Here is an 18,743-nt window from a genome sequence, read left to right as displayed (position 1 = left end):
TGCTACTCTACGCCTCTTCGTCCTCCGCGACGGTACTCTGTACCGTCGTAACCTTCATCCAGACGGCTCTGAGTTCCTGCTTGTAGTACCTAAACACCTCCGCTCCACCGTTCTAGAAGAGCTTCACGACGCACCAACGGCAGGACACCTCGGCGTATCTCGAACCTATGACCGTGTACGTCGCCGTTTTTTCTGGCCGGGCCTTGCCCGTTCCGTACGACGTTACGTCACCGCTTGTGAACTTTGCCAACGACGCAAGAAGCCTTCCCAGCTCCCCGCTGGTTACCTGCAGCCGCTCGACATCCCTGCCGAGCCCTTCCATCGTGTCGGCTTGGACCTTCTAGGCCCATTTCCGGAATCTACATCAGGAAACAAGTGGGTTGCAGTCGCGGTGGACTACGCGACCCGCTACGCAGTAACCTGTGCTCTTCCGACCAGTTGTGCAACTGACGTTGCGGACTTCCTGCTGCATGATATTATATTGATGCATGGTGCTCCGCGTCAATTGCTTACAGACCGCGGCCGCACCTTTTTGGCCAAAGTCATTGACGACATCATGCGTGCCTGCTCAATACAGCATAAATTTACCACCTCCTACCACCCCCAAACGAACGGCCTCACTGAGCGTTTGAACCGCACCCTTACAGACATGCTATCCAAATACGTTTCAGACGACCACCGTGACTGGGACCTGGCTCTACCTTACATTACCTTTGCATATAACTCTTCCCGTCTCGAAACTGCTGGCTTTTCCCCGTTTTACCTCTTGTATGGCCGCGAACCGACGCTACCACTGGACACTATGCTTCCGTCCGCCACAGCTTCAACTAGCGATTATGCCCGTGATGCAATCACTCATGCTGACCATGTTCGCCAACTTGCGCGCGCTCGTCTACAAGTGTCTCAAGACAAGCAGAAACAACGCTACGACCTCCGTCACCGTGATGTCCATTTTGTGCCCGGAGCCCTCGTGTTGCTTTGGTCCCCATCGCGTAAAGTCGGCCTTTGTGAAAAACTGCGTTTCTGTTACACAGGCCCATATCGCGTGATACGCAAAGTGACCGATGTCACCTATGAAATCGTTCTAGCCACGCCCACGACGTCCTCCGCTGTGACAACCAGTGACATTGTCCACGTTGCCCGACTCAAGCCCTACAACTCTCCATGCCCCTTGGATATTTAACAGCACCGTGACGGTGCTTTTGCCGCCGGGGGGTAATATTACGATATGATTCCGCGAGAGACGAGCAGCCGCGAGAACGACGAAGAAGTTGGTCGGTGCCCTCGGCACGAGCGAGTGTCAGCCTGGCTGCCTGGCTCCAGTGTAAATAGCGTGTAAATAGCATCTGTGTCTGTGTCTTTCCACACCTAACAATATGACGCCAACCAGTCTTCTACATCTTCGTCGTCTGCACCGTTGAAGATCTTGGGGTCGCGTTGTCGTGCAACGCCGGTGCAAGTGACGGACTGTGGCGTCGGCGCCGTTTGGGATGAGCTGTCGGTCATGGCGGGCGATAGCGTTCTTGATCGCACCTCCAGGGTTACAAGCGACGGGGTTTGAGTCCCAGCACCTCCACCAATTGAGAAGAGGTTTATTGGCGGCTCCTAAGGCAAAAGCGCAGCGACCGGGAACGGCGAGACAGCCCGAAGCACTGTCCAAAAAAAAAAGGCGACAGTAATCAACAGCGCGAGCGGAGCTGAGCCGCGCGTTGGCGATGTGTCTGTGCCGCGAGGCGCGTCTTCTTCTTCACAGTTCATACAAATAAGAAATCGGGGATATCAGGTGCAGTTGTCGCTCTAGTATGTCGTGCCTATATTTGAGATATTTATCGCCTCTCTATCTATTTTATCTGTATCTGTGTAGTGAGTTTTATTGCGAAATTGCAAAGTGCATTTTGGCCCAACCATGACCACCAGCGCTACCGCTATTGCTGCCAGTGGAATGTTCCTTAACTTGAGTGTAGAGAAGTTTAAATTCCTGGTTATATGCGATGCCAGTCAGTATTAAAAATGCGTTAGAGCGGATCGCCTTCATGCTGTGGATGTAGTCGATTAATCAATTAGTCAACCTACCTGACTAAAAAATATGCATAATGTGGCCACCGTTCCTGCGTTTTCATTGCTTTCAATGACGCTGCCGCAGAAAGCTCGGGCCAGTTCCATCCACTGGATGCCGCGCACTGAAGCCGGGTCTGCGCACAAGACAAGACGGTCGCGTTAGGTAGCAAACTATACGCTGAATAGTTCACGGATTTATAACGCCATTTGCATTCTTTGGGGACTGGGCCCAGTTCCGGATATGGTTGTAGATAAACTCATTCAGGCCAACTTGCATCACTAGGTGTGCACCAATGAGTACGCACCGTTCTTCAGTGCACTTCTTTGCCGCCAACTTGGGCCCCTGGGTATGTGCCACTGAGTTAAGTGGGTATGCTTTAAATCTTCTCAGGTGGTGGGCAGATTCAAACCGACGTTATATATACAGACAATCTCAGAAGGTGAACAGAAGACAATCTTGTATTGAAACAGGTACCCCACGCGGACTTCATGGCGGCGCCGCTAGATGGCGCAGCTAATAGAAAAGGACGCGCGAAAGGGGAGCCCGCCGGCATTGCACGCTTAATACGTGCCGCGTTTCGGCGGTGTACATACGTTTGTCGATACATTGCTTCAATGCCAATTGTTTTAACCTCGAGAGTCATTCTGCGATCGCTTCTGCGGGGGAATTCATTCGAGACAGCACTCGCATCATAACCACATCCTAATCCGCCAGGCAGTACTACAAAATGCAATGTACCTTTTTTTTTTTCAAAGATGCTAATGTAATGCAACACTGCTGTACTGACAATAAGTGCGGTTATAAAACTGGGATGGAGACAGCAATGGAAGATAAGGACAGCTACATGAGCGTGTTGGCAGGCTGAGAAAGATCTCTGCTCTCGCGGACGCAAGCCCAACGCTATAGACGAAAACTGCGACCTGTAATTTCTCTATATGAAAAGAGAAGAAAACACTTGATTAGAATGGGTCGAGGGGCTAGTTGGTTCACTTGAATGATTGACTACTAAATGCGCAAAATTGGGAAACGGGACGGCACAGAAGAAGAGACACACAGAAAGACAGATCGCTGACTACGAACAAGTTTATCGTAACGTTGGGAGTTACAAATTACAGCATTACAAGTTAGCCCAAATGAGCAGGCGCATACAAATCGATAGATAAATAGATAGATACTCTTCCCTGCATCCCCACAGAACTTTCTAATGCATCTGATTAATAAAGAAAAACACATTCCTGCACTGAACAGTGATATAGATGTTCCACTGACGCAGGCTGTATCTCTTCTTTTGATCAAAAAGTCTTCCGAAAGCTCTCGAGCACACGCGTTGTTGCTTCTTCCTCGTATTTAATTCATGGCGGAACGACAACGCCCGCACATCAGTGTGATATCATTGCTATGAAGGCAGTTCATTGCATAGCAATTATACGGACACTCCAGGAGCATTTGCGCCGTCATGGTTGGCGTCACCGTGATGTTCTATATAAAGACCAAGTGGGATAACATCGGGGCCACATGCCGTATGCTGTAAGTGCGAGTGAAAACGTGCGACATAGCGAGCCGGCGATGGTGGCTCCTTCTCGCGGGCGCAACGGGGCAAGGCGGGAGGGAGCACGCCGTCCTCTACTGCACGCCAGGCACCAAGGGGCTGCGTATGGCGCGCATAATCGTGCACGCGTGGACCCTATCTTGAAAACGACATCCTATTGGTACAGTGTGCAGGCGCGCCGAGGGCTGGTGGCTTAGTGCGCGCTGTGATCTCGTCGCTTCGTTGCATTGAAGCGAGGGGCAGCACGAAGAGAAATTCGTTCGCTCCTGCTGCCGCTCTACCGCACACCAGCGTTTTGACAGCAAGTGTCCACGATCCTCGATTGAGATGTGTTCTTTGGATGTGAACGCGTGACCGCGTGCTTGATAATCTAAGTGAATGTTCACAAGTTTGTACGGCTGGGAAACTACTATCCTTAATTCGTATAGCTGTCAAATAATTTGCTACCGCATTCAATTATTCGCATTTTGCGCGAAACTACAGCATTGTTCTGCATATGGGTTTTTGTGGTGCAGTAATTGTTCGCTGACATCGACTCCGGCTCTCTTTACGAGTAACAATTAACTAGACACGAACAGACGCCGTCAAAATCCATCACGTGCGCCACGTTTATCGTTCTTACTTCTTTTCTAGCTTTCCGCTGTCTTGGTAAGAGTTTTTTTTATTCTCAAAATAGTAGTTCACCAATATACCTTTATATTCTTACGTGTGGAAAGACACAGACGAAAGATGCTATTTACACGCTATTTACACTGGAGCCAGGTAGCCAGGCTGACACTCGCTCGTGCCAAGGGTACCGACCAACTTCTTCGTCGTTCTCGCGGTGGCTCGTCTCTTGAACATCGCTCGATGATATCGTAATATTACCCCCCGACGGCAATAGCACCGTAGCGGTGCTGTTAAATATCCAAGCTGCATGGAGAGTTGTAGGGCTTGAGTCGGGCAACGTGGACAACGTCACTGGTTGTCACAGCAGAGGACGTAGTGGGCGTAGCTACAACGATTTCATAGGTGACATATGGGCCTGTGTAACAGGAAAGCAGTTTTTCACAAAGGCCCACTTGACGCGATGGTGACCAAAGCAACACGAGGGCGCCGGGCACAAAATGGACATCACGGTGACGGAGGTCGTAGCGTTTTTTCTGCTTGTCTTGAGACACTTGTAGACGAGTACGTGCAAGTTGGCGAGCATGGTCAGCATGGGCGACTGCATCACGGGCATAATCGCCAGTTGAAGCTGTGGCGGACGGAAGCACAGTGTCCAGTGGTAGCGTCGGTTCGCGGCCATACAAGAGATAAAACGGGGAAAATCCAGCAGTTTTGAGACGGGAAGAGTTGTATGCATAGGTAATGTAAGGTAGAACCAGGTCCCAGTCACGGTGGTCGTCTGAAACGTATTTGGATAGCATGTCTGCAAGGGTGCGGTTCAAACGCTCAATGAGGCCGTTCGTTTGGGGGTGGTAGGAGGTGGTAAATTTATGCTGTATTGAGCAGGCACGCATGATGTCGTCAATGACTTTGGCCAAAAAGGTGCGGCCGCGGTCTGTAAGCAATTGACGCGGAGCACCATGCATCAAAGTGATATTGACACGTGTACTTGTCTTTATCGGGCGACACGTTTTGCCGCCTAACAAATGTTATCGCACAGCGCAGGACGCGCCTGCATGTATCCGAAGTTTCTGGAAAGTTATCGATGCTTCTATCCGCTGTCTGTTGTCGCCGAACCTTGTGTTATCCGATTTCATCCCTTGACGCGAATGGCGTAGAACTTTGTAGAAGGCATGCGGGTCCCAGCGATTAGTCTGGAACATTCGATGACTGCTGTATAACAGCCGACGCGCTTGACCCGCTGATCAGATTTTCGACGATCGCCGACCGTGTTCGCCGCTATCGTTGTGCTATAAGTGTAGCCTGTTTTGTGGGCACAGGTTCGCCCAATAAAGGTTAGTTTTATCGTTCACAGTATTGCTACTGTGTTATTCAACGTCACTACCACGTGACATCTGGTGGAGGTGCTTGTGCGTTCATGTACCGAACGCCCCCGCAAAACCGCGATCCAAGCCCGAAGCCCGAGGACAAAACCGACATCGCCCAAGACCAGCGTGCTAGCCGCAGACTGCAAGGACTGCCCCCAGAGCACGGACTTCTACCTGAAACGACAAACAAAATCGTGGTCAAGACAACCCCAATGGCTGCCCCAGCGTCCCCCGTTATCCTACAACAACCTCGGGACCCACCGACCTTCCATGGAGCAGCGACTGAAGACCCGGAATCCTGGCTGGAGACCTACGAACGAATCGCGACATTCAACAACTGGGACTCCGACGACAAGCTGCGGCATGTCTACTTCGCCTTAGAAGACGCCGCCAGAACGTGGTTTGAGAACAGGGAGTCGACCTTGACAACGTGGGACCTGTTCCGTAGCGGCTTCCTGTGCACCTTTACAAGTGTCGTGCGTAAGGAAAGGGCCGAAGCTATGCTGGACACCCGAGTACAGCTACCAAATGAGAACGTTGCCATCTTTACGGAAGAAATGAGCCGTCTGTTGTTGCTTCGCGAGGCCACCGCCATTGAGAAGGCACTCGAAATGCGGAGCCGGCAATTCAACCGCCGCACGAACTCTACAAATTATGCAGGAATTCAATCCCTGGCCACCGACGATCTGCGCGAGACTATCGGAGCTGTCGTACGGGAAGAGCTGCAGAAGTTGTATCCGAGGTCGCACCCTCAAGGGGCCTCAATCGCCGAAATCGTCAAAGATGAGGTTCAGCGATCTCTTGGAGTTCCTGAGGTGCAACCAGAATCACCGCAGCCGGAAGCAATGACCTACGCAGCCGCCGTCGCCCGCCGTCAAGGACCCCCTGCGCGACCACGGCAGGGTCCTGCAACGCCGCAATTCCGTCGTCCGCCGCCGCCAGCGCGCCCGCCCGTCGCCCAGCGCACCTACACGAGGAAGACGGACATTTGGCGAGCCCGCGACCACCGCCCGCTCTGCTATCACTGCGGAGAAGCCGGCCATGTGTACCGCCGATGCCCATACCGCGACTTGGGACTGAGAGGGTTCGCCGTCAACGCGCCGCGTCCACAGCTTGGCAAGCCCTCACGTGACATCGCCGATTACTTAGCCGCCACTCAGTGGAACTCTCGACGACCATCCCGTTCACCGTCACCAGGCCGCTACCTGTCACCGCAGCGCCGACCATACACTGGTCCAGCCCGGGGCCGCTCTGCGAGCGCATATCCGGAAAACTAAAAGCAGCAACCGATGGAGGTGCGGTTGCTGTTCGTCGAACTGACGAAGATCCTCCGCCGCCGACGAAGACGACGAACAAACGATCTCGACGACCTAATGACGACACGCCGCCGTCCCGACGAAGCCAGGAAGCCAAGACTACACCGACGAAAGACGACTTGACGACGCGACGTTCCAGCTTCAGTTCAACACGACGCAGCCGTGATCCGACGCCAAGACCCAACTGCAACGCCAGACAATGAACTACCGACCTCGACGTGCTTCTCGACGGCCACGCAGTCACTGCCTTAGCCGACACAGGGGCCGATTACTCCGTAATGAGTGGACACATCGCCGCCCAGTTGAAAAAGGTTAAGAGTGCATGGGAAGGTCGCCAAATTCGAACCGCTGGAGGACACCTCATTACGCCGACTGGAATCTGCACGGCAAGATTTACCGTTCATGACCGGACTTACCCTGCCACCTTCGTTGTCCTCCAACAGTGTTCGCGAGACGTCATTCTCGGCATGGACTTACTGAACCAACACGGCGCAATCATCGACCTGAAGTCGAAGTCCATAACGCTGTCGGAAGATCGAGCGATACCGCCGGAGAGCTCTAGTAGTCACCATGCCTTAAGCATGCTCGAAAGTCAAGTCAGCATCCCGCCTCGCTCCAGCATTGTCATTTCCGTAGGCACCAAAACGCCTGCCGACGTAGAAGGCGTCATCGAGGGTGACCAACGTCTACTGCTAGACCGTGAAATTTGCGTCGCAAGAGGGATCGCTCGACTGCATGGAGGGAAAACTGAAGTGTTGCTGACAAACATCAGCCAGGAGTTCAAGCACATCAACAAGGGCACGACGATCGCGTACATCGAGGAAATTCTGGAAACAAGTAATGCGTTTGTCCTTTCGGATTCCGCCGCATCTACCCCGAGAACCATGGTTCCCGAACTAGACTACGACATTAATCCAAGTCTCCCCGTGATTAAGCAACAACAGCTCAGAAGTTTGCTCCGACGATAAAAGGCTGCTTTTCGACGTCATCGAGGATTCGACAAACGCCAGTCGCCAAGCATCGCATGACCGAGGAGTGCGCTCGACCACTCCGCCAGAGCCCTTACCGAGTTTCGCCGCGAGAACGTGAAGCTATAAGACAACAAGTCGACGAAATGCTGCGCGACGACATCATCCAGCCGTCGAAAAGCCCGTGGGCATACCCTGTTGTCTTGGTGAAGAAAAAGGACGACACCTTACGTTTCTGCGTCGATTATCGTCGACTGAACAAAATCACAGAGAGGGATGTATACCCCCTACCACAGATAGACGATGCATTATATCGGCTCTGCAACGCAAAATACTTCTCGTCAATGGATCTCAAGTCTGGCTACTGGCAAATAGAAGTCGACGAGAGAGATCGCGAAAAGGCCGCCTACATCACGCCAGACGGCCTCTACGAGTTGAATGTCATGCCATTCGGACTCTGCTCGGCGCCTGCAACGTTCCAGCGCGTCATGGACACGGTGTTAGCAGGATTGAAGTGGCAGACCTGTCTTGTTTACTTGGATGACGTTTTCGTCTTCGCCGAAAATTTCGACGATCACCTTAGGCGGCTTACGACAGTACTAGAGGCCATCTAGTCATCAGGGCTCACTCTGAAGCCAGAAAAGTGTCGCTTCGCTTACGATGAGCTTCTGTTCCTAGGCCACGTCATCAGCAAATCTGGAGTCTGCCCTGACCCGGAGAAGACAGCTGCCATCGCAAAGTTCCCACAGCCCATCGACAAGAAGGCAGTGCGTAGATTTCTTGGCATGTGTGCCTACTACAGGCGATTTGTCAAGGACTTTTCACGTATCGCTGAGCCGCTGACACAGCTAACTAAATGTGACGTCGAGTTCAAGTGGGAGACGCCGCAGGCCGACGCATTTCAAGAACTCAAACGAAGCATGCAGTCGCCGCCCGTACTTGCGCACTTCGACGAGCACGCCGATACCGAAATCCACACTGACGCCAGTAGCCTAGGGCTCGGTGCCGTGCTAGTCCAGAGAAAAGATGGTCATGAACACGTGATAGCTTACGCTAGCCGGTCGTTGTCAAAAGCGGAAGGCAATTATTCTACAACCGAAAAGGAATGCCTCGCCATCGTTTGGGCTACAGCGAAATTTCGCCCGTACCTATATGGCAGGCCATTCAAAGTCGTGAGCGACCATCACGCTTTGTGTTGGCTCGCGAATTTAAAGGATCCTTCAGGACGGCTGGCGCGGTGGAGCCTAAGACTGCAAGAATATGATATCACTGTAACCTATAAGTCCGGACGAAAACACTGTGATGCCGATTGCCTATCACGCGCCCCCACTGACTCGCCGCCGCAAGATGACGAAGATGACGGCGCCTTCCTGGGCATTTTAAGCGCAGAAGACTTCGCTGAACAGCAGCGAGCAGACCCGGAGTTGAAAAACCTCATCGAGTATTTGGAAGGGCACACCGACGTTGTGCTTAGGCCATTTAAGCGAGGATTATCTTCGTTCTCGCTTCAAAACAACCTACTTCTAAAGAAGAACTTCTCACCAATGCGCGCCAACTACCTTCTTGGTGTCCCGTTAGGACTGCGTCCAGAAGTATTGCACGCCCTACGTGACGATCCGACCGCTGGACACCTCGGATTTTCCCGGACACTATCGAGGATACAGGAAAGGTATTATTGGCCGCGCCTGACCGGCGACGTCGCCCGTTATGTCAGAACATGCCGAGACTGTCAGCGACGCAAGACACCACCGACAAGACCAGCCGGATTACTACAGCCAATCGAGCCTCCTTGCCGACCATTCCAGCAGATCGGGATGGACTTGTTGGGACCCTTTCCGACGTCAACAACCGGAAATAAGTGGATCGTCGTGGCGATGGACTACCTCACCCGCTTCGCTGAAACTAAAGCACTGCCGAAAGGTAGCGCCACCGAAGTGGCGAAATTCTTTGTCGAAAACATCCTGCTGCGACATGGCGCCCCAGAAGTCCTCATCACCGACAGAGGAACGGCCTTTACAGCGGAGCTCACTCAGGCCATTCTGCAATACAGTCAGACAAGGCACAGGAGGACAACTGCCTACCACCCACAGACGAATGGTCTGACGGAGCGGCTGAATAAGACCCTCGCCGACATGCTAGCAATGTACGTCGACGTCGAACACAAGACCTGGGATGCCGTGCTGCCGTACGTAACATTCGCTTACAACGCGGCGGTCCAAGAAACAACACAGATCACGCCGTTCAAGTTGGTTTACGGCAGGAAACCGACGACGACGCTCGACGCCATGCTGCCGCACGTCACTGACGAAGAGAATCTTGACGTCGCTACCTATCTCCAGCGCGCCGAAGAAGCCCGACAGCTCGCCCGCCTACGGATCAAAAACCAGCAGCGTACCGACAGCGGACACTACAACCTCCGACGACGCTTTGTCGAGTACCAGCCCGGCGACCGTGTTTGGGTATGGACCCCGATACGCCGACGAGGACTGAGTAAGAAACTATTGCGACGTTATTTCGGACCCTACAAGGTCATCCGACGTATTGGCGCACTGGACTATGAGGTCGTGCCAGACGGCATTTCTCATTCACAGCGGCGCCGCGCACGACCTGAAGTGGTCCACGTGGTGCGTCCTAAACCGTTTTACGGACGCTAACGAACTTCCCTTATTTTGTTGTTTTCTTTGCTACGACTGCTTATTTATTACTTTCGTTTGTTTGCAGCATCGGGGCGATGCTTTTTTTTTTAAGAGGGGGGTATTGACACGTGTACTTGTCTTTATCCGGCGACACGTTTTGCCGCCTAACAAATGTTATCGCACAGCGCGGGACGCGCCTGCATGTATCCGAAGTTTCTGGAAAGTTATCGATGCTTCTATCCGCTGTCTGTTGTCGCCGAAGCTTGTGTTATCTGATTTTATCCCTTGACGCGAATGGCGTAGAACTCTGTAGAAGGCATGCGGGTCCCAGCGATTAGTCTGGAACATTCGATGACTGCTGTATAAAAGCTAACGCGCTTGACCCGCTGATCAGATTTTCGACGGTCGCCGACCGTGTTCGCCGCTATCGTTGTGCTATAAGTGTAGCCTGTTTTGTGGGCACAGGTTCGCCCAATAAAGGTTAGTTTTTTATCTTTCACAGTATTGCTACTGTGTTATTCAACGTCACTACCACGTGACAATATCATGTAGAAGGAAGTCCGCAACGTCAGTTGCGCAACTGGTCGGAAGGGCACGGCGTACGACGTAGTTGGTCGCGTAGTCCGCCGCGACTGCAGGCCACTTGTTTCCTGATGTGGATTCCGGAAATGGGCCGAGGAGGTCCAAGCCGACACGATAGGGATGTCGACAGGGATGTCGGCAGGGATGTCGAGCGGCTGCAGGTAACCAGCGGCGAGCTGGGAAGGCTTGTTGCGTCGTTGGCAAAGTTCACAAGCGGCGACGTAACGTCGTACGTAACGTCGTACGGAACGAGCAAGGCTCAGCCAGAAAAAACGCCGACGTACACGGTCATAGGTTCGAGATACGCCGAGGTGTCCTGCCGTTGGTGCGTCGTGAAGCTCTTCTAGAACGGTTGAGCGGAGGGGTTTAGTTATTACAAGCAGGAACTCAGAGCCGTGCGGATGAAGGTTACGACGGTACAGAGTAGCGTCACGGAGGACGAAGAGGCGTAGAGGGGCATCGACCGGACAGTGTTCAAAACGGTCGATGAGTGCTCTGATGTAGGCGTCACGGTGTTGCTCGTTGGCGAAATGAAGCAGCTGGGATACAGAGAATACGCAAGAAGCACTGGCAGTATTGGAGGAGTCAGAGTCGTCAACAGGGTAACGCGACAAACTGTCAACGTCTTGGTGCAGGCGGCCAGGCTTGTACACCACGGAATATGAAAATTCATGTAGCCTCAAAGCGCATCAACCAAGCCGGCCTGTAGGATCTTTTAGCGATGAGAGCTTCGTATCACGGTTGTAGACAAATTTCTTCAAAAACAAATACACACTTATTCCGCATGCTTTATTATCCTATGACCCTTACAATTCGGTTTTCGTCGTGGGCATTCGGCGGAAAGTGCCCTCTTGCATTTTTCTGAGTGGATTGGAGCACAACTTGATAGTGGTATGATAACTGGAGCTGTCTTTATAGGCTACACCAAACACCTCGATAATATTAATAATGTACTCTACCTTCTAATCTCGAAACCTTTTTTTCTAAACTCGAACGCCTGACCTGTAAGGTCGGGCATTAACCCTGATCAGAAGTCACTTATCTGACAGGTACCAGAGCATGTTTATTGAAGGCATGTTGTCTCATAATTAATACAGGAATGTCCCAAGGTTCAATTCTTGGACCACTGCCTTTTTTAACATACGCTTACTACCTTCACTCTTATTTGAATACCGACCAATGTCTCTTGTAGGTGGACGACCCAACCATCATGGCTTCTGGTAACAAGTCTTCCGAATTAATTGCAAACCTCGACTCATTGTTACGATCTATAGGGAAATGGAGCCGCATTTATTGTATTAAAATTAATCAGTCTAAAACCGACTTTCTGGTATTCCACTTTCCTAAAAAATTTCTTCGGACTTATCAATGCGTATCAATAATGTTGCCATACCACAAACACATCGTGCTCGATTTCTAGATGTGATCGTTGACTCGAATTTCAGGTTTAATCATACTGCCTGTGTAGTTAACAAATTTGGTTTTGGAATCTTATCACTTATGAGAACACGACCATTTTTCGATCGAGATGCATTGCTCTCAATCTATAACGCAATTATGCAATCCCGTATTCTATACTGCATCACGTCATGGGGTACTATGTGCAGAACTCATCTTTGAGACTTATTTCTACGCAAAAGCAAATACTTAGAATCATCACTTTCTCTTCCACCGAACCATCTGCGCTTTTGTTCCAGTCGCTGCATATACGGAATATTGAAAATGACAGCCCCGTAAACAAATGTCATGAAGCAAAGCACCGACCGCGGATACCTTTTATGCGAAGTCTTCTCTGACTGAAATATTAGAAGAGCGAAACAACGACGTGAGATTGAAAACGATGTATTTTTTTGGCGTGGCTGTGCACTACCTCCGTGACCGGCCCACGCAAGAGGCTGCGTTTTTTATCACAAAGCTAACCTTCGCGCATAGCGTCCGCCACGAGCGTTTTCCTGTAAACATTACGGTTACATACGCTGCCTTTGCCGGGAAGCGTGAGAAGCAGTCAGGGATCTTTGAATGCTATTGCGTTCCACCCTTAAATATGAAGCTTAGGCGCCAAATTTTTTAATTAGGGTTGATCGAATTAGTTGAACTTTTCCAAGGATCTTTTAGAAGATGCGAGTCTCTGAAATGTTACCGTGTATCGCTTTTTGAATAATCTCCCGGTAGATGCCAGGCTGTCTTTCGCTCCACGCAACGGCTTTGGGGCAAATGGGGCCGCTGTCTGCAGCCGCCTCTTGGCCAATGCTCGGTGACGGCAGCGTTGAGACAGCCTGGGGGACAGAAGAAACGGAATGAAGCAAATGTTGTTCTCCGCGGGATGACTTTAAGTTTCATGAGACCGGCGGCCGAAGCGAGAAAGGGCGCTAACTTTAGAAAGGGAGTAAATAATAATAGGATTTCAGGAAAAGAAATAATAAACGTGGGAAGCAAAAAACGAGTGAAACGATATGTGCTCATAAATGCGATAACAAAATTACACGAGTGCGTCTCCATTTCTTTGGAAAACGAGCCGAACGGGCTTCTTATTTCATGGCAACTACCCATTAGGACATTTTCTAAATTGTGTTCATTTCATGAGAATATTTGCACAGAATAGACGATCTCGTATGAAAGCGCCGTTTTAAAGATATGTCCATTTTCCGACTCTAGTGGCATCTGCTGAATAAATATAGGTGAAACGATATAAGCAATAGTCAAGAAAGCGTAGGAGCGGGAAACTTTCATTACCCTCTAGGGCAACGCATTAGTCGTTCCTTATTCTTCCCTTCCAGGAGCTTGGCCTTAACAGCAGTAACGCCTCAACTTATAACGCAGAAGACGTGCCAAATGGAAATGGGGAGTTAGTTATAGGAGAGAATGCGCTATTGTAGGAACACTCGGCACGCGGACACTTGTGATTGCGGACACTGGAGACGCGTTCACGGCACCGCTTTCTGCTGAGCAGTCAAATGGTTCTAGGCCCTAGAGGCAGCGCATTTGGACGAAAATGAGATGAGCCCAAGTGGGCGCATTTGGACTCAGTCTGCTGGGTAGCGGAGTCAGCACAATGTTCTGGCTTGAGCTACTGGCTTAAACACTAGCATTGGCGCTTCTCCTGAGCAACTATGTGCCAACATTGACCCGAGTTGAATGGAGAGTAAGTGTGGACTTCTGCATGGCGATGCTACTAAGACTATGCTAAAACTCCTCACGGTCGTCACACCAGCGCTTTGTCAGCGCTTTGTCTTCATGGCGGCTGCTTGCTCTTTCTCGGTGATCGTGACGCTGCACTTTCAACAGCAGCGCTTAGATTAGTTGTCAAACGGCAATTTGTAGACTCCAGTGCCATTTTGCTGAAACTCAAAGATGCAGAGTACGTTTTTTGTGACGGAAAGCCCAAGACAGACAAGCGTTGTTTAAACACAGTTCATGGAACTTGAACGCCACTTGTTACCTTGCCATTGCTGTCAATGCTGCACCTTATCGGCCAAAGTGCCAGTTTATAGAAAGTTTTAGCAGAGCGTTTGCTTGCGCTCCGCTCCGCACACGTTTCACGCGCACCGGTGGCTGCACCGAATGCATTGATTTCGCTTATCTAACAAGAGCGCCTTCCAGAGATGCCACTGACGTTCTCTCAGCTTGGCGGTAAAACGATTACGAAAGCAACTACACGCTCCCAGACGCACCGCTAAATCACGTTCCTAGCGGAACGTGGTCAGCGTCCCACGTTCCGCTGCCGCTATGTGTGCTGTGCGCACGCGCGTCAGCGTTCCCAGTAGCGTTTTGCTGAGCGGCGGCGTGCCAATTGTTGTGATAGGCCGGTCTGAGCGCAGCGGACCGTACACGTTCTGCTAAAACTCTCTAATAAGATTCGTATTGCACACTTCCACGCTAGTATTACGGAAATGTCCAAGGATACTTGCTAAAACAATCGGTGTGCATCTCACACTAAACCTTTTGACGTCTACGCAAGTTATTTCTGGTTGCTTCACAGTGTCAACTAGATTAGGCTACCAGCGTCGTAGCGTCCGTACATCCACTTTCGATATGTGCAAAAAAAAAAAGCCAATTTGACATTTGTTAGTTCGCAACTTGAATGTGTGTCATCCGTATGGTGAGTGCATCGGGAATGAAGCGAATACATGGCATAATCCACGAAAAATTCAGCTAACCTCATAGATGGCACACTTGTCAAAATAGCACAATGGGTAAATTGGTTTTCATTCTTGATTAGGAAAAGCGAGAAGGGACCAAGACGGCGGCACATCACAGGACGAGCGCTATTAAGGCATTTACCAGTGAGAGACCGTGACGCCTCGCCTGCTATGCCTGATGGTCGCCGATGTGAAGACGCCGACACCAACGATAGTCGGTGTTCGTTGGACGCACGACGCGTACAACAGTGGCAGTTTTATGAAACTAGGCTGACACGACATGACTGGCAACCGTGGGAGGTGGCAGTTTGATAGGAAGTTGTGCCGAGTTTGAACGACGCTGACAAATCCAACCTGTCTTTTGGTTTTATAACGGTCCCAATGCGATCGTCTACTAAATATTGGAGCGAATGACGATTGTCGAAACCCCTGTGCTCGTATATATATATTCTTGTGCTCGAAACAAATGGAAACATTCTTTTCAAGTCTGAAGTCAGATACTCGCCACTCGCCTACCACCGATATGGCATGTTTACATTCAGCGTAGGCCTAGCGCATCCTTCGAGTTAGTAACCGGCGAGCAAACGTGCCCAGCTCACGAACGCTGTTGAAAATGAATTTTAAAGCGAAAGCATTACGAACCGCATTGAGCCGAGTTTGGCCATCGCCAGCAATTTGACCTTCATTTGAATGCAGCTTCGCCTTAGCCTTGACAACGCATCACATGACTCGCCGTGCCGAGCTCCGCCACCGGCTTGGCGCATGCGCTCTCCGCAGTGGGCCGCCGCGTGACCACGTGACTCGACGCGTGCCTGGCAAGAGGAGCGCCGCAGTCGCCTAGTCAGTGCGAGCTTGGCCATGGATGAGAGCGAGGCCGGGCCGACTTCTCTGAGCGTTGCGCGGGAGCGGGAGGCTTTGAGCCGTCGTCGCCAAGTGGCGTCTGACCACTCCGCGGATGTCGCCCGGCGAGCTGCTTCAGTGGAGAGGGTCTGGCATGCCAAGCGCGCGACGCTAGCTTCAAAGACGGCAGTCAACTTCTTTACCGACCATTGATCACTCTTCGTAGCCATCAAGTGAAAGAATGTGACGCAACAATATGTGTCATGCTAATACAACGACTAGTAATGTTTGTGTCCATTCACGTGTGGCTAACGATGCGTGCGTGTTTACCCAAGCCTAATCAGAGTCATATCTGACCACCGAACCTGGCACAGCCGTCATACGTGGCCAACGATGATTGCATACCTAACTAATAATTGCCGCTAAATCAAAGGTTCACCAAGTGAAAATAACACTTATCCAAGCTAAAACAAGCTTTCGCCTTTGTATATCCAGGGTTATCTGAGCTAAGACGCCGTCATGTTTTAGTGCTGTTTGCGCTGCAGAGATTTGAAATATGGCACTCCTGACTTTGTGTGCCATGTGTCGCTGTGAAACGTGTGGAACTTTGTGCAATAAACCGCAGCGTGTTTCGTGCGTGGTTAAGGTCGTCTCTGGCGATTCAAGTATAATGGGCTACCTGTGCGCTGTTTTCAGCTGCAAAAAATAACTTTCAGAAGTGCAAGACCCTAGTATCCGAACAATGGGAGGTAATTTTTCAGCCATGCCGTGCATTTCAGCTGACAGTGTGCTCTTCAATTCGACATGCGAGATTCCAGTTCAGTACAAGTTCACAGTACTCCTTCACACTCTTTTTTCTCAAGTGCATGGGCGTTATGGGCTCGTTGGGGACAAATCGCTCATGCAGCACTCAAGAACGCTGACACACTGAACGAATTATCGTGCAGCACTGTCATGTTTGAGTCTGTGTGTCCTTGTACTTCAGCATTGCAAAAAATGACTTGTTTGCAACATGTGCACCATTTGCAATGCATAGGAGGAACTGCGTCAAACAAGACGTATGCGTGCAGTCCCGTAGACCACAGTTGCTTCGAAGCCTGCGTGAGCAGCAGTGCATACTTAGTAAATGAAATTGTAATCGTCCTTTCATCTTTTTTGCTTAATGAAACCGCGTATGGTGTGAGTGCATATGCCAGAAAAGGGAAAAGGTGTCATCAGTGCCTTAAGTGTGCAGTCGGTATCGTTAAGCAGACCAAAGGTCTTCAGCTTCCACTAAAATTATTCCAGCTGTAATACTATAAACTGTACTCAGGGAAACGATTAGCTCAAAACCAGATTTCTAATGCATTTTCATAGATTCGAGTTTAATTATTGAATGAACACTTCTAATGCAACAATATGGTGACATGCAGCATGCACGCCTAAAATAATTACATTGTGTAAAGAATTGAGTACACAAGGCATTGCGGTCAATGAGAAAGAAAGAGAGCGCAACGAGGCATAACTGAAGCAGGCGTTTGGTGGGATGACCATTTGTATACTTCTTCCTCTTACGATGGTGAAGTTGGCAGGATGCACCAAGGAATATGCCCTGTTCCGTTGGAGCCACATTCTCGCAGTTCAGTGCTGCCATTAGCCAAATGCGCAGACGTTCACCCACTGCTGAGCGGTGTCTCACTCAATGACGCAAATGCGAGCACTACGGCTGAAGTCTACATTATCAAAGGCCTGCCCATGCAGCCCACCTTTTCCTAAAGGCCGCGCAAGAGACGACGGGCTTCGGTGCAGACGCAGCTCTCCCCTGCTTCGCGCATGGAAAAGTTCCCACCACCGCCTTACAGATTTGTTAGCACGTTGTCTCTGATTGAAGTCCTAGCCTTTGACCAGGAAGTTCCCCCTGCTCCACATTTGGGAATCGACGGCTTAGCAGCATGCAACAGTTTGTTGAGCTCCGTTGCCTCGATCGTGTTGGCTTACCGTTGCCCGTCGGCGGCAATGCTGCGAAAATGCACACAATGGCTGGGAGCTGGTCTTGTCATTTACACGGTGTGTCATTGCGGCCAACCGGTGTTCAGTCTCCAGGACCCTCTGCATTGCTTTCCCAACTGCGACTAGAGTGCAGCGCTCAGTGCCGCTCGCCATAGAAGTTGTTTGTGCGTTGAATACCTCACCTTAGATGACTTGACTTCACTGGTCCACTCGGCCATGGTTTTTATCAGCACATGTGTTACTAAAATTACAGGCAAGTTGTTGCTTGTAAGGATCTAAGCCTTGCTCAAAACTTGTTCCGTGGCCAAGTGTAAACGACGAAGTGCACAAAGCAGCATAAGCAATGACAAGAGAAGGCAGGACGACAGGCAGAAGTTAAGCAGGCATTCTGCGGAACAGCCGCTCTTCTGCTTCTCTCGCTTACAGTTGAAATATAAGTTCTAATATAGAAAGAATAATTTTTGTTCTCCTAGGCTAAGCACAAGGTACTGTCTCTGCATTCCGCGCGTCACGCATAATAATAAGCAATCACAGGAGAGTTCTTTGTAGAAATTTGTTTGGCAGAGTGGATGCCCAGCTACGCAAAAGGCTGCGCAAACTGACAGCACTCTTTGCCTATGGCAGTTTATGCTGCTTGTTGATTTTGTTACACTTGTATCTGGTGCATGTCCTCTGTTTATTTTCAATTC

The 18,743-nt window shown here is 50.6% G+C and overlaps 1 protein-coding gene across 1 annotated transcript in view; it reads right to left on the bottom strand.

Annotated features, from left to right (window-relative positions):
• The window catches only part of LOC129383595 (MIF4G domain-containing protein-like), a 54,466-nt gene extending 36,194 nt beyond the window's left edge, over positions 1–18,272 (bottom strand). The window contains exons 1-3 of the mRNA XM_055068222.1: positions 18,237–18,272; positions 13,227–13,362; positions 2,074–2,192 (exon numbers count right to left, since the gene is read on the bottom strand). Of these exons, the coding sequence (XP_054924197.1) occupies positions 2,074–2,192; positions 13,227–13,362; positions 18,237–18,272 (291 nt within the window). The remainder of the gene's footprint in view (positions 1–2,073; positions 2,193–13,226; positions 13,363–18,236) is intronic.
• Positions 18,273–18,743: the final 471 nt, after the last annotated feature.

The sequence above is a fragment of the Dermacentor andersoni genome, chromosome 8, assembly GCF_023375885.2.
Source record: "Dermacentor andersoni chromosome 8, qqDerAnde1_hic_scaffold, whole genome shotgun sequence".
Lineage (NCBI taxonomy): Eukaryota > Metazoa > Arthropoda > Arachnida > Ixodida > Ixodidae > Dermacentor > Dermacentor andersoni.
The sequence above is the reverse complement of the archived record's forward strand: the minus strand, read 5'-3'. Positions and strand labels throughout refer to the sequence as shown.